Source organism: Epithele typhae (assembly GCF_022376455.1).
Source record: "Epithele typhae strain CBS 203.58 chromosome Unknown BXZ73scaffold_342, whole genome shotgun sequence".
Lineage (NCBI taxonomy): Eukaryota > Fungi > Basidiomycota > Agaricomycetes > Polyporales > Epitheliaceae > Epithele > Epithele typhae.
This window is the reverse complement of record NW_025954533.1, coordinates 6,263-22,626: the sequence shown is the minus strand read 5'-3', so window position 1 is coordinate 22,626 and position 16,364 is coordinate 6,263. Positions and strand designations below refer to the sequence as shown.

At 57.2% G+C, this 16,364-nt stretch overlaps 1 protein-coding gene across 1 annotated transcript; it reads left to right on the top strand.

Moving 5' to 3' along the window:
• Positions 1-11,302: 11,302 nt before the first annotated feature.
• BXZ73DRAFT_60472 (cytochrome P450) lies at positions 11,303-11,879 on the top strand (the record flags this gene model as incomplete). The annotated part of the gene is made up of 3 exons (XM_048021710.1): positions 11,303-11,453; positions 11,506-11,650; positions 11,681-11,879. Coding segments are annotated over 3 exons (495 nt in total), but the record flags the coding sequence as incomplete, so codon positions are not given.
• Positions 11,880-16,364: the final 4,485 nt, after the last annotated feature.

Below are 16,364 nucleotides of genomic sequence, written 5' to 3'. Positions count from 1 at the left end.
GGGAAGATGGGGACGACGACCTTGAGGTTGGTACCGCTCTCGGGGATCTGTTTCACAGCTTCTGGGTCTTCAAAAAAGACTTGGAAATGCGCCGTGTACTCATTCGGATCGCTTGGGTGCTACGGACCGGAACGTCATCAGCCAGGAACCACGGTGCCAGAGTGGAAGGATTGGAGGCCTCTCATGCGCCCACGGAGCATCGCGTGACGCGCAGACAGAGTCTCTTCGTAGCAGTCCCTGTCGCCATGCCTGAAACGCACGCGCCATAGAGGGAGGTGAAGAGGAGGGAGGGGGAGTGAGCAGGTCGTACTCACACGTCTCTTCAAGTCATAACGCTTGATGGTCCCGAATCTCATTTCCAGCCCACGAAGCAGCGCGAACATCTCCGGCATGGTCTTCACGTCGTTCCACGCGCGCACATACACCGCATCCCCGGTTTCGTCGACACGACGTGGTTCGGAAGACCAGGCAGCCGCTGGGTCCATGGACGAGGACGAGGCAACCGACTCAGCGGCCTGCGCCTCGGTGGCCAGCGAGCGGAAGACCGGCCGCGGACACGCGAGCCGCCTGACCGCGGTCTTCATAGCAGGCCTTGCTACCGCCATGCTACACGCCAAAGAGATAGCCAGAGGAAGGGGAGGGAAGGGGGGACTAGGATGAGGAGGAAGCCGGAGGAAGAAGTGAGTCTCGGCGAGACAGCGGGACGGTGAGCTGAGCGCCTTGGTTCAGCTCTCCGCACCAAGAATCGAACCAACGGGATGTGATGATGCGCGGCCCGACGGCACGACCCACTGCGCATAGACAGCTCTATCTCACTCTCCCATCCTCGTCCCTCGTTCCCATACATGCCCCCGCTACCACTGCTGCCATGAGCTCCACCCCACCTGCCGGCCAGAAGCTATCTCCGGTGCGTGCCGCGCTGCGAGCAATCTCTCAGCGGACGCGCACCCCGCTCCCGTCCCTCATACTCTCCTTCGGCATCATTCACGAAGTGACCGCGATCTTCCCCCTCGCCGGCTTCTTCTTCACAGCGCGAGCTCTCGGCGTTGGCGAGACTGTCGTCCGCGCAGTCACTCTCCCGACGCCTTCCGACGAGCCTGGGGAGCATGGCAGGATTGCAACGCAGATCCGGGACGGACCGATCGGCCAGAGGCTGCGGGAATGGATGGCGGAGGGCGAGACGCATGTAGAGAAGGTCGGGCGGCGGCACGGCTGGTTTGGGTTCGAGAAGGGAAGCACGCCCTCCCCGCAAGCAGTGTCGAACACCGAGGCCGCGACGGTGTCGGGGAAGATCGCAGGCGACGTCGCGAATGCCGTGGTGGCTTACGCGTTGACGAAGGTACGTGTTCTTTGCCTGGTCCCCTCGGGATGTGTCTTTAATGTCAAACGTATGTATAGGCCATCTTTCCCGTCCGCGTTGGGCTTTCTCTCTATCTTGCCCCAGGGTTCTCGAGGACCCTGGTGCAACCAGTTGGGACGTTTGTAGCTAGGATGTTCAAGCGGTCTCCGTAGTCTCTGTGAGTACGATGGTGCCAGAAATTTATATCACCTCTGCCCTCGCTTCCGGCACATTTCCACTCTGTTTCTCTCATACCTCCACACCCAACGCATTATGCGAGGGACACGTGATCGTGTCCCGAAGCAAGTATGCTCCATCCAGGAATACCGCGAAGAGACTGGCAGAGGTTGGTGAATGCATTCATCGCGCAAGCTGCAGGCTGTAAACCTTTGTTATTGGCGTAAGATCCTGAATCTGCACCGATGGGATGGCGTGGCACTAGTACAGCGCGTCGTCCTGCTTTCGCTTCAGTGGCTCTCACACAGCCACTGCACTAGCCTCTTGCTTTGTCGCATTCCGTCTATGCTGCTCAGAGCCACACCTAGGGCGCAGTCTGGCGATATCGCTTTGTATGTCCCGTGGCGTGTGCACTCTGAATTTAAGGCCACTCGTTCCATGTCCTTGGCCTTCCTTCCGTCCACTCCATCACCGGTGAACCCCCGCGTCAAGAGATGTCCTGCTCACCCGACGCCCTTCTTCAGATGGCCCAGCCAAAACTGGAAGGTTTCAGATCCTCGCCGAGCGGCTACCAGCTCTTCAGATCCTGGTACAATTACCAGCGAACGCAACCCACGGCCAATCCCTCGTTCAACAACGTCAAAGACAGCGTGGCCTGGAACACGCTGCTATCGGACCAAAAGACACCATGGTGCGACAAGGCGAAGGATCTCGCGTGGCTTCGGGTGACGAATAGAACAGAGCTAGCGATGTTTCTCTTCGCAACGCCTCCATGGAGTCCGGAGGGATTCGCGCTGTCTGCTGTGAATGTGGAGAAACTGGCTGAAGTAGTGGCAACCATGAGGGCAAAACGCGAGGTCAGGAGAGCCAGTGCGTGATTGTGCTAGAATTTCCTGCTGTCGTGCGCTGATATCACCCAACAGAACGGCCGAGGCGCTCCACCTCTTCGCATCCTGCCCAAGCCTCGTCCCAACGCAACACGAGTTTCGGATATCACCCTCCAGATGAGGATACCCCAGCAGAGCATACACTTCGACCGCATACCGAGGAGCAGAAGGCTGTGTTCAACACTATGCAGACGCTTCTTCGCGGTTTCACAATGACCATCCCGGCCGACAGCTATGTGGCTCGCGCGCTGGGATACTCCCAGGATCGCTCGCTACCTGCACCTCCCCAACAACTACCTATGCAAGCTTCGTCTTCCCCGAGCGACTTGAGCGGCAGCTACGCTGCTCAGTCTTCAGCAATGTCGTCAGACTACGATTGTGCAACGGTCACCCCTAATCCCACCGAACCAGAACGAAGTTCGACCCCCTACGGTCTCCCGGGGCCACTCGGGCCACTCCCCGCTTCTCCCATCTCCACGCCGACCATCCCCTTGCGAAAAAGGTCTCTCGTCTCCCGTCGTGCCGCTCACACTCAACACCACCCATACATCAGACCGCGACACGAACCCGCTCCGACACATTGCTCCTCCGACACGGCTCCTGACGAAGGGTATGCTAGAATGGCGATTGACCGGTTCTCTCCGTCTGGTTCGTCGGTTACGTATAGTCTTCAAGAAAGCGGTGTCTCCGGTGATCCCATACCGCTATTTGGCACCTCCACGCACACAAACGAATCCCTCCCTCGAGGCGGACTGTCCCACACCCACCACGTTCCTCAGCGTGTCTCGGCTCCGGATCCCTCCCTCCAAGACGCAGGTTTCGGTGGCTTCGACGCTCCGTCAGCTGAGGGGCTCACCGGTGAGCCTGTTGCAAGCGGCTCTGTGTTACAGTGTCTTGCCGCCGGATCGCCTTACGATTCGGTCGTTGATACAGAGGGAGATGTGGACGACGAGTGAGTAAGGGCTTGAGTATGGGCTGGGCGAGCTCTTGCAAATGGAGCATTTTTATGTAATTGACCCTTGGTATAATAGTGTTCAAATCCGATCATGAGACCGTGTTGGCACGACCACAACTACAAGTGTTGCAATGGGCTTCGCTTTTTGGGAATGTTTGACGGCCACTCAACTGTGATCACGGCTGGCCACTACAAGCGATACCACGACCACGCTTTTGTCCACCGTCCCTTGAAAGAAAGCATGACAGGTATTAGAATTTGGCTTTCCTAGCTTCTCAAACGTCATCTAGATCCCTTCCCAGAGTCCGCCTGCCAAAAAAAGTCACCATGATCATCAGGTGCGTACCAGTGACTCTACAAACTACCTTCATCTACGCTGAAAAGCACTCTAATATGGTCTCAATCACACATCCAGATCCGACGAAACCGCATTTCTGGAGATGCGCAACGTCCACGTACTCAAGAGCTTCCAGAACTACGTGAAAGTCACCGGCCAGCTCCCCACCCGCGAGCAACTCATACGCTTCAACGAAGTAGCTAAGCCGCCCGCGAGATCGCCACCCACTAAGATGCTCTGTGCAGGATGGTTCACGAAATCCGCGAGTGCAACTACGAGTGGGCCATCGGCGAAAGCCTCCTCGCCGCCCCTGGGCAAACGCTCTCGCCGGACATGTACTTCCCGTCGCTCATCTCGCCGCCCCATGGACCATCTGCGACCGCAGCACGGAGCACGGAATCCCTGACGCCGCGTCCACCGCCAGCTCCGGTCGCAAAACCGGAGTCCGAGGCGAAGCGTTACTACGACCCGTTCGCGAACATGGAACCCGTGTATCTCCCTGGTCCCTGACCCGACCCGCTTGCACCCGAGACTGTGACGACGGCCGCCGTAGCGGAGGAGGAGGCTGCGCTCGCGCACACACTGGTGATGAGCCAACCGCATATCAGTTAAGTATGGGCTCCGCTCGGGGGGCGGCGACACGATGGACCAGTGGCGAGCGAAGAAGAGCCAGGCGATGTGGTACGCTCGGGGCAGGTTCATCCGTTCGGCGACAGCTCAGCGAGTTAAATTTAGGAATGATGCGCAGGCTGATATGTCGTGATGTCCTTCTGTTATTGAACTGATATGCATTATGCTATTATGTTTGTACCACAGGCCACCGCTGGGAGAAGCCCCTGCAAGCAGAACTAGGCAAGCGTGATTTACGTCGTCAGCGAATGGTCACGAGTATGATTCTTTCTGACACTCACCAGGGATCAGCCCGTCGCTCAAAGGCGCGATTGCGTCGAACGCCCCGACGGACAAGTCGAGGTCGTTCGCACAGGCGCAGGTCGTGCGACAATCGTGGTGCTTGTAACTCGTATCTGTTTCTGTTTGAAGCATTGGGGAGACATAGTGGCGCCCGAGACGTACATCTCCACGCCTGCAGCGGAAAACGGTAGCAACACTTTGTGAGTCATAGTCGGAGGGATGCGAGTAGAGACGTACAGATTGCGGCAACGTGGTAGCTGTCGCTGTTGACGATACCACATGCACCTGGGAGGCCGTTTTGGTAGTAGTACGTCGCACTACGAGACGTGTGATAAAGGTGATTAATAATTATCCAGAGAAGACCGGGGCACGAGACACTAAGACAGTGGCAGTTGCACTGGAGAATGCAGCGCAAGCAGAAGCGAAGACGAGGAAGCGCATCATTTCAACCAGCTAGACCTCAAGGAGGCTAAGTAGAGATACGTCAACGTTTAAACATTGGTGGTGGTGAGAGGACAACTCGAGGGGAAAAGCTGTGAGGGCAGCGCCGCCGAGGGCCGAAGCGACCCGGCGCACATTCGGCTCGGACCAAGGTCAGGGGCCCTGCCCTCGGCGCTCATTGTAATGCATTACCCCGCACACGGTTTCTCCTGTCTCGACTCTCGACCTCCCCTTCTCGCGCGCTCTCGTCCCCGTCTCTGTTCTCTGTACCCTCCAAAACATGCTAGCAGCAAAGGCACTCAGATGTGCGGCGCGCGCGAGCCGCGCGACCCCCATGAAGGGCTGCGCTGTGGGGAAGCGAATGGCTTCTGGTAAGTCGCGTTGGCACATGTACATGAATCGCACCACCTCATCTGCTGGAAGGCTACACTAAGTTCGACTGGGAGGCGAGAAATTTTCGGAAAGCCCGAGGTCTTAATCCTTGCTGACCCTTCGGTAGGACCCGGTCAGCTTGGAGTCGCTGCTCACGGAGGAGGAAATCGCTATCCGGTGTGTCCCTTGGCATGCTAGCTTGCACCGGTGCTCATCGTTCTCTCTCGTTAGAGACACTGCTCGCACCTTCTGTCAAGTGAGTTGTCCGAGGCAGCCGCCGTATCGGTATTGTCATGGATGTGGCCTCGCAGGAATATCTCGCGCCTCGAGTACTTGACGCACAGAGGACAGAAAGTGAGCTCCCTGCCTAGGCTCCGAACGCGTTTGATGACCGCGTCTGCAGATTTCAACCACGATATGCTTCCCGCAATGGGGGAGCTCGGCTTGCTTGGGCCGACAATTCAGGGTTACGACTGTGCGGGTGTGAGCAGCGTGGCATATGGGCTGATCGCGCGCGAGGTTGAACGGTACGTCGTTGCTTTCCACTCCTTGCGCGCCCCCTCCTCCTGTCCTCCAATATCACGCATTTGTTCCCTTGCAACATGAGTCTTATCGTATCCCTTCAGTGTTGACTCCGGGTACCGCTCAATCATGTCCGTTCAGTCGTCGCTAGTCATGCATCCCATCCACGCCTACGGTACGAAGGAGCAGAAAGAGAAGTACCTCCCCGCGCTGGGTATGATCAAGCCATCCCTAGAGCCATCTCTATCGCTCACATTCTCACCGCAGCTAAGGGCAAGCTCGTTGGTTGCTTCGGGCTCACGGAGCCCAACCACGGTTCCGACCCCGCCGGCATGGAGACCACCGCGACGGAAGTCGACGGCGGCTACGTCCTCAACGGCTCCAAGACCTGGATCTCAAACGCGCCTGTCGCTGACGTCTTTATCATCTGGGCGCGCTGCAAGTGGGACAGCAAGATTCGCGGGTTCATCCTCGAAAAGGGCATGCCCGGCCTCACCGCACCCCCCATCAAGCATAAACTCGCGCTCCGCTGCTCGGTCACGGGCTCGATCTTCATGGACGGAGTCAAGGCGCCGAAGGAGGCGATGCTACCCCACGGAGAAGGCCTCGGCGCGCCGTTTGGCTGCCTGAACAGCGCGCGGTTCGGGATCGCCTGGGGGTCCATGGGTGCGCTCGAGGACTGCGTGCACCGCACGCGCGAGTACGCGCTCGAGCGGATGCAGTTCAAGAGGCCGCTCGCGTCGTTCCAGCTTGTGCAGAAGAAGCTTGCGGACGCGCAGACTGAGGTCGCGCTTGGCCTCCTTGCGAGCTGGCAGGTGCGCGATCGTTGTCTCCGTTTGGCATGGTCACGGTGTTGACGAGACTATCCAGGTCGGAAAGCTGAAGGATGAGGGCAAGGTTGCGCCTGAGATGATCTCTCTCATCAAGCGTAACAACTGTGGGAAGGCCCTGGAGCACTCCCGCAGGGTCCTCGACATTCTTGGCGGCAACGCCTGCGCGGACGAGTCAGTAGCTTCATATATTACTTTGCGTCTTGTCTCACACTATGACAGGTACCACGTTGGGCGGCATGTTGCGAACCTCCAAGTGGTCAACACCTACGAGGGAACATACGTAAGTCTTCCATCTTTCACACGCCTGTAAGAGACGGTGATATGCTAATGATGCTACAGGACATTCATACCCTTATCCTCGGCAAAGCCATCACCGGCATCCAGGCGTTCGTGAACTGAACACTGGTGCAATCGTATATTTGCCGTTTTAATGAGAAGGAACCTTCAAGATTACCTTGGAGACACAGATGTCTATCTCGTGCATGTAATTACACGCTCAACAGGATTGATTCCCTGCTCTCGGAGAGGTCTCCAACAGCTGTGCTTCCAATTTGGTCGTCAGCGCAATTTCGCCGTTCCGTCGCAATCCGTCATGCATCTACTGCCTTAGGTTCCCTTCTTCTCCCAAACTGTCTTGATCAGCTGCAGCGTGGCTCGGCAGGACGGCGATTTCGTCGCCTCCCTCCGTAAGCGCTTGACCTTCCGTCGATGCGTCCAAATCGCGTCGACCCGTCGCGCGATTGAGCCCACGTGACCGCGTCGGTCGCTTGGTGCTGCGGCAAACTCTGTTATACGAATTCTATCCTCATCCACGAGCATGGCACACACTCTCACCTACTCTCCTCTCCTTTGCACACATACCGGGCGTAGGGATGGGTGACCTCGGTGCCGACTCAGTACTGGCCTCGGAGTTCGTCACCTTCCTCCATGCTCAGCTTAAAGCAAGTCGGGACGAAGTAGAGCGACTCAAGCAAGTGAGTGCATCTTATGCAAACACCGATGGCATTGTTGGGGAGAACTTGTGCTGATGAAGCCACACAGGAAAATACCTCCTTGCAAGCTGAACTCCACGAGGTCCGACAAGCATTGGAGCCGGACAAATCAGAGCATATAGCTGGGGATGACTCGGTGAGTTCATCTTCATCCGTCCTTCATCATCTAGCCCTGAGACGTCATGAAGACTGTCGCGAAGTTGCAGTCCGATCTGGAGATACTTCGTCAGGAGGTCCAGGATATGTGCGCGCTTGCTGCGGTCCATGAAGCAGACGCCAAGACCTGGAAGACGCGATACGAAGAGCTGAAACCCCAGCTGCTAGCCTCTGCGGCCGGCAATACTGCCATCTTGGACAAAATGCGCGATCAGCTGGCCAATTTTGTGACTTGTCAGCCGCATGTGACCAATGACAAGACAGCAGAGGTGTGTCCATACCTTTTGGCTCTGGTTCTCCACCCCTGAAGTTGCGTGCAAGGAATTCATCGCGTTCTTGTCGGTACTTCCGGGGGCATTTTGTTCGGACATACGCGGTAAGACCGCCCAAGCTCTTTTCCACTCCACGTACCTCCCGCTGCTTCCAAAAGTGAGTACCTACTGAAGCACACCATCTACTACTTAAGCTGATATTCGCCATGACAGTCCGCGATAGACGCATGGTAAGTGGCAAGAACGTGTGATACTTCACCGCGTCAGCTTATCGGTCCTTAGTGTGGCCGGGGGGTACGCGTTCTTCGGCCCAAACCTGTTCTGGTGCGGGCCTCTCTCACAGCACGCGTACGTCGTCCACCCATGTCTCAAGTACAACCCCAAGTTCGCGAATGGAGAGACACAGTGGTCTCTCGACTCTCGGTGGTCTCAAATGATGGGCCAACAACGGGACCTCTTCTACCTACACAACGGGAGCGTATGCTACGCAGGGACTTTCATATGTCACTCTGGCCCGCGCTCCGTCTCATTGAGCCATATGACATCGGTGAATGCGAACGAGGTGAGTATCGCTCTGACGACCGATGATTGGTGCATACTCTTACTACCGCCTGCCTGCAGCAATTTGCAACCACCCTCGCTAGAGGGACATTCGACGCGATGAACGTGAACCAGAAAGCAAAGGGAAAGGTCTACATCCCCCTCCTAGACACCCTCTATCGCGACGGATCCCTCTCGGTACAGCTGCTGGGGCTTCAGCGCGTCGGCTTCAATGAAAAGCTGTACCATATCTTGAAGAAAGCCTCCGACAAGCGTGTTATGTTCAGAACGACCGACAACTCCAGAGCCGCTCCGACGACAAAGCGCACGATGGAGGACATGCAGCAAGGAACGAACGATGCGGTGATGGAGCAATGGGACGAAGAAGCAGGGCCTTCGCCTCCGAAACTTCCACGCCTTCAGCATGGAGTGACGGTTGCCGAGCTTCCTGGCGACAATTACGCGTGAGTTCTGATACACAGGTGCTATGTGGTCGCCCTCCTTATAAACCTTTAGTATACTAGATAACGATCCTTCGCTCTTCTGATGACGACGTGGACAACTTATGTCGAGGCCTATCCAGTTTCCGTACGTCCAATGACCAGAGTTTTTGAACGGGATCGTGCCCAGAGAACCACTACGACGTCAAAGACATCGAAATCGTCGGGGAACTATATTGGGACGGCGCGCTTCCAACACTCCTAACCGCATTTAGGAGGGAGCTCCAAGAGCGCATCGACCTTGAAGGCGCTGCGATCGACTTAGACATACAGTGTTTGGGGACCGTCAGAGAAGACTACAGTGCTCGGGCACGAAGAGTGATTATGTAAGTAACAATGCAACACTTCACATGTGACTTCAGCTATTGCACACCCTCCAGTCACATCGGGACCGGGGACACGAAGGGGGTGATGAGTGTCTTCTCCTTGTCCCACTGGGAACGAGTGAGCGCTCGCCTTCTTAGTACGCACCGGACGCACCACATTGTTGATCCAATATGGGTCCCCGTGCAGACGTTCGAGGGCCTCGGCGTAGTTCGTGCACTCCCAGACCATGAGTGAACCGACCATCTTGCGCGGCTGGTCAGGCTTGTCGAGCGCGTCGTTGGGCGTGACCATGGCTCCGCCGAGCTCTGTTACAAAGTTATGGGTCGGCGTTCGCTTGTGACGCCCCCATGGAAGAAGCATCAGTACTTCCCAAAATCTCTCAAAATCTCTCAAAATCTCTCAAAACCTCTGTGGAGAGGTGTGAGATGTTGTGAGATGTTTTGAGACATTCAGAATTTCTCTCACTTTCGATTTTTGGTGAGATGTTGTGTGAGAGATCTCAGACAGATCAGAAAAACCAGAAGTCCAAGACCAGAACTACTTTGCTTGCACTGTTGCAGTTAGTAGTTACTACACACTCGGGGCACACAAGTGATATATCATGAGCGTACTCAAGCCAATCATATATTAGAGTGGTACTATCGAAGCAAATGTGGACAGCGTCAAGTATCAAAGTGCTACGGGAGGCGGCCAATCGGCGTAGGTCATGGTCGAACCTGATGACGCAGGTGATGAAAACCACCACAGGGTCGGAATCGTTGGCGCAGCTCGACCGTACAGCGGGCGGGTATCACGTGCACTCGTCATACAGTGCACAGGACCGCGCCTGAGGCCTCGGTGTTGTGCGCCACCGCTGAGGGCACGAAGAGCGCATCCACGAAGCCACTGGCATGCGCACTGGGTGGGATGACCTCGTGTGCCCTCGATGATCGTCCAACGTCCCTGCGACCGCCGTGGCGCGGGGCCCACACGATGGGGAAACGCAGCCCAGACCTGGCGGCGCGCGTCGTGGTCGAGCTCGCGGAAGCGGAGGGTGACGTGGTGCCTCCGTCCAACATCTAGAAGCGGCCTGAAGTGGAGATGAGGACGCTGCATTAGTACGCGACATGGGCAGAGGAAGACGGCGAGCGCACCGTTATAGGGACTGGTAGGACATGGATCGCAGAAATCGAGCGTGGAGAAGTAATGGAAGAGGGACAGACTCACCCGGACGGGCAGGCTGAGTGGGAGCGGCGCGGAGCTGGTGTAGGGGATTTCATACGCCCCTTGTCAGCACCCAGCGCGATCAAATAAGACGATTACGCACCCTTCGAAATGACGAGCAAACCGTGGAGAAGGCTCCAGCTCTTCGCGCACGGAGCGTGGCCATAGCGAGGGCAAGGGCGAGGGCAGGGTGGAGGTGGACCAGGAGGTGGAGGACAAGAGGTGCGCTGGCAGGGTTCCCCTGAGCAGAGGCCGAGATTCGCACGCTAGGCGCTGCCAGCACGCATCGCACTTCGTCCTCCTCGTCCTCCTCGTCCTCGTCCTCCCCACCACACTATGTCTTCCATCCTCCCTGCTGCCATCTCTAGCCTGTAATTACACACGCCCTCATGCTTGTCTACCTCACACGATGTCGCCCTCCTCGCCCTTGCCCGCATTGCACATCTTCCAACGTACGTGCTTCATCTGTCTCCTTGTCTCCAGATGTTCACTGATCCTGTGTTCCTCTCGTAGACGGGCACCCACGTGCTCTACTACCTCGCAACCGAGCCTGTGTGGGTCAAGACCCTCCGGGCCGAGATCGAGCCCATCATCACCGAGGGGAGCTGGACGAAAAACGCGATCACGGAGATGTGGAAGTTTGACAGTACCTTCCGCGAGTCCCAGCGCGTGAATGGCATCAGCGTCGGTGAGCGCCCCTTGGATCCTCCCTGCCATCATTGTGCTCACACGTTGTGCAGTCTCCCTCACCTGCCTCGTGCTGAACGACATCACGCTCGCCGATGGCGCCTTCATCCCCAAGGGCAAGAACCTCGCCACTTCATCTATTGGCACGCACTTTGACGACGGCATCCTATCCGGGGCGGTGTCGTTCGACTCGTTCCGGTGAGAGTGCATCCCTTTCGGGCACGGAAGGCACATGTGGTGCGCTTCTTTCTTGTCGTGTGCCGATTTTGCGGAAGCTGACTCGATGGGACAGATACGTAATCCCGGACGCTTCTTTGCGTCGAACGAGCTCAAGGTCTTGATTGCGTACATCCTCATCAACTATGACTTCAAGCTCGCAGAGGGCACCCTCACCTGTGTTGCCGCCTTGCTTACCTCGCTAGCGTAACCCGGAGCAGGTTGTCGTGATCTCCCCACCACTGATCCGCTTCCCCAGCTCGAGCAGGAGAAGGAGCTCCGTCGCCAGCTCGAGGGGCCTGTCAGCGCGCTCTTTCGACGGCATCTCTCCCCCGCTCTGCAAGCTCCTCATTGCGCTCGGGGACCACTCCGCGACGTACTCCGCGACGAACATCGCTGCACCCACGCGTGGCCACCGTTATCGGTCTCGTCCCCCGCTCTACCGTTCAGTCTGCTCCCTGCAAATGTTGCGCCTCGTCCAAGCATTCCATTGATGATCAGGATCACCTACGTACGTCGTCTCCCCGCTCCGCGGTCCCACCTCTGCCTGCTCACGGAAAACATCAGTCTTGCAAGACTGATGCGACACGAACCCCTGTGCTCGCACCGCACATCAGCGCCTTCGTGACCGTCCTTGTCTTCCTTGGCCTTGCCGAGCCTGACCTACCACTGAACCACGGGAACAGCAGCTCGCACCACGACGCCCCGTGCGTGCTCGACTCGAGGTACTTCGCCTTGCGGGAGGATGAGCAGTGCTACACGGTGGGCACCTCTTCGCTCTGCATCGCACTGAGCGCGAGACTGACGACCAGGACTCAGCTCTCTCGTCCTTATTAGCCACGTTGTGCCCACATCAGCCACGTCGAGCTCGCATCTTTCAGATCGCCATTTCGCCCACGTCGCCACGTCGCTTGCCTCGCCTGCCTCGCCCACGCGCCGCCCGTGCGTTGCCCGCGTCACCCAACTTGAGGCTCACTGGCTCCCTCGTTGTGCTCGTGTCACCTGCCCCTCTCTTACCCGCCTCGCCTGTGTCTGCGTGCACAAGCCCGCCGTCCCAGCTCGACCGACGGGCTGGACTCCAAGCCGCACGCGGACGACTGTGGGTGCAACGCGCGGCGTTTGCATGTCCGTTTATGTTTGACTGCCCGCCGTTGTTCACGCTGCGCAAGTGCGTGGTGCGTTCGTCTCACGGTCGCGCGTGATTCGGAGTCGCGCGGGTTCGGGGTTCGCTGACGCGCGCTGCTGTCCGTAGTACAACTTCGTTATAATATATCTCATTCTCGCCTTTGAAGCAAGATAACCTCTACTCGTTGTGTGTCAATCTCGGTCATCTGCATTCCCTGAGATTTGTCTGAGCCATCTGCCCACCTCTCACTGATCTGAAACCTCTCCCGCAAGATGAGCCAGAGATCTGAGAGATTCAGGGATCTTGGGAAGTACTGATGTCAAGAGAACGCACTGCGGCCAGGGTTCGCCTTCGAACGAGCGAGATGCGTCTCGCGCACAGCGAGGCGACGATTAATAGCGTCTTCGTCAGTGTAGTCGGGAGCGTAGACGGCGAAGAGAGGCATGATCGCGGCGAGAGCTGATGTGGGCCAGACGCACCCAAAGTCGATTGGCCTTCCGGTGCCAGCTGCCAGGGAAGATAAGATAGGCGGCCATGTCATATTGCTGACGTCGCACCCCCGAAACCTCTGGCACTCCTTTCGGTACCCCAAACACCCCTTGCTAACGACCCGGCTTTGCTCACAATCCTTGCCTTCGCGTTCGACGACGTTCAGGACCTCGCTAATCCGATCACTTGCTCTACTCCAACGCTCTCTTGCCTGTCCACGACGTCCTGACGGACCCTCAGCTGACACACAGACAGCCATGCAACGCATCCTCTCTCGTTCTGCGTCCCTACGTCGACCCTGCCTCCCCCAGACGCGCACACGGTCTTCCATCGCGTCTGTTCGCCACCACTTCATCGTCTACGCTCCAGATATGACCGACGAGGGCGCATTTGCGCGACGCCTGAGCGTTCGTCCCGCGCACCTCTCAGCCGCGGGTGAGCAGATCAAGACCGGGGTCTTCAGTGAGTCTCCACCGATAGTCTCCCTCGTTGCCACACCCCTATACGCACCGTGACGAATCTGCAGAGCTGGCGGGGGCGATGCTCACGCCGGAGTCCATTGCGTCTCCGACGGCGGACAAGAAAATGGTTGGGTCTGTGTTCGTGTGCGAGGCGGAGAGCTTGCAGGCGGTCCGGGAGCTCATGGAGAGCGACGTGTATTATACGAGCGGTGTGGTGCGCATATTCTACCGTGCCCCTTGCGCGCAATGTGTGGCTAACATATGTGCCAGTGGGACAAGGAGAAACTGGTCATCATGCCTCTCGCGCTCGCCACCCCACTCCCTAAGTAGATGTGCTTAAGGGATATACTTTCTATCGCTGCCTCTATTGGCGGAGCGAATAGCCGTGCGCATTGGTGAACAAGCCTTCGGATACTTCTCTCCTATTGAAAGGAATCTGTCGAGAATTACACCTAGCGGTCCGGCTGTGATTTATGAACACATGCATGCTCCAGGAACACGGCCACCCTCTGACCCCAGACCAAACAGCATCCGTTCCTGCGTTTGATGTTTGCTATACTTTTCCACTAGATAATATTTTCCTTCTTCGCCGTTAGCCCTTGGGGTTCGTCTTGCTTTGATCCTCTCTGTGCAAAGAGGGCGGGGAATGTGCTCCTCATATTGCAGCTCCGGCTTAGATCCACCAACACGGTAGGCATAGGAATGTTGGCCCCTTCTCTTTATCTGAATCTTGTCCCTGCTCTTTTTTTCCTCATGATGGACATCCGTCAAGGGTAGTCGGCCGGGGTGGGGATGATCATGGTGATATTGAGGGGGCTCCCCGTGGGAGCTCATCGTTGGTGTTGACGTGTAATGTGTTGACGTCGAGTTATGCCAATCATCTTCGAGTTGGGGGTTGTAAGAAGAGGACGAAGAGGGATCAAGATAGGGTATTTCGTGTTTGTCGTTTTCTGGTCGGAGAGGAGATGTCGAACTTTCGAAATCCTCTCCCACCTCAGCAGTGTGGGGATCCTGAACTCGCTCAATGGTTACTTGACAAGATCCATGCGCTGAATTCAAGGTAACTGATTCCAGTCGGAGTGTGCGGGGCTGTACAAGCTTCTCTAGTCCAGCTTCACCAGTAGGTTTAGTGATTTTTGTCTTGTGGAATGGGTCAAATACTTACCGTGAACACTTTCGAGGTTTTCTGTTCCGCGATGGAGTCCCTCACCACTAGGGAACATTTCCTCTCCATGTGTCGAGCGTTGCGATGTGTTGTGAGGCATGTGGATGCGGGAATGGACTATCAGGGAAGTGACTGATGGTTTTCGCGACGATGAACTTGGCTCTTTTATGGTGTTTCCTGAAAAACGTTCTGATCGTCGCTGTCTTTTGTTTATTATAATACGATTTAATTCATATCTCCCCTGTATTGTCTGAAACGATGTCCGGGAACACAGAATAGAGGATTCAGATGTCAATTATCTACCGCACAGGCCGTCCCTCGGCGGTGACGTAATGCGAATGCCTCGGAGCAACCCCGGGCCGCTGAGCGTCTGAAGCTGGTTCAACTTTGGGCGCCAAAGCCATGCCATCCCGTTAAGCGTCTCGGCCAGTGCCGACGCTCCTTTGTCCTCGTCCCAGCGGATAGCCGGCTGGGACGCAGCCAGGAGCCAGGCAAAAGCTCGCCACGACCTCTCTAGATCGCCGCATCCTCTCTCAATCTCTCCTGCGATACCCCACCATCATGAACACGCCCACGAACGAGGCGCGAGCCGCATCGGAGCCTCGCGACATGTCACTTGCCCAGGTCTTGCGCCTCGTATGGGTTGATACACCAGCCAACATTAGGGCCGCACTTCGCGGCGCGGGCGAACAGTTGGAGAAGACGCAGCGCGAAGAAGGTCAGGCGCGCGCCGCGGCAGGGCTGCAATCTCCCGAGGTGCGTCACGATCTGGTAGATCGCGCGAGCGCTGCTTACACGACGGCTTCTTTGTTCCCTTTCGGTTCGAGCAGTCCTGGGGATCTTACGACGAGATCTATGGATCAAGCGTGTGCACTCGGCTTCCGCCAGCATGCGACCAGCTTGAGCTTGTCGTCTACCCTGTGGACCCCGACATCGCCGTGGACCACTACGACATCGACCCATCCGCCAGCCCATGGAGTTGGGCTACGGACGATGCGACCCTCTCCGCGCACCTCCACGCACCGCTGTACGGACACCCCCACACGCTCCGCGATAACGACATGACGCACGACGAGGAACCTGGCTTCCATGGTGAACCCACCGCTGACCGCCGAGCGAGCGCCTACGCGACGCGTCTCGCATGTGGTGAACCAGGCGCCTTCGGGGCGCTCGCGAACGAGCTTGGTTTCGGACCCGCGGCCGCGCACGTATTCCGGCACCCTCCACCTGGAGCGGTTTGGGGAGGCGATGAGGAAGATGGGGTGACGACGGATGCCTAGACCCCCCGACGAGTCGGACTTCCGAGCGGGGACGGAGAGAAGAATGGATCTTTGGATGTACGGATGGATGGAGAAGGATGCGCTGTGCGCCGCCCTCGCGCTGTGATAGCTATGCTCTGCTGTTATTTTCCCCTCGATTGACCCACGACTTGACTGTATTCGCTTCGTTCGTACT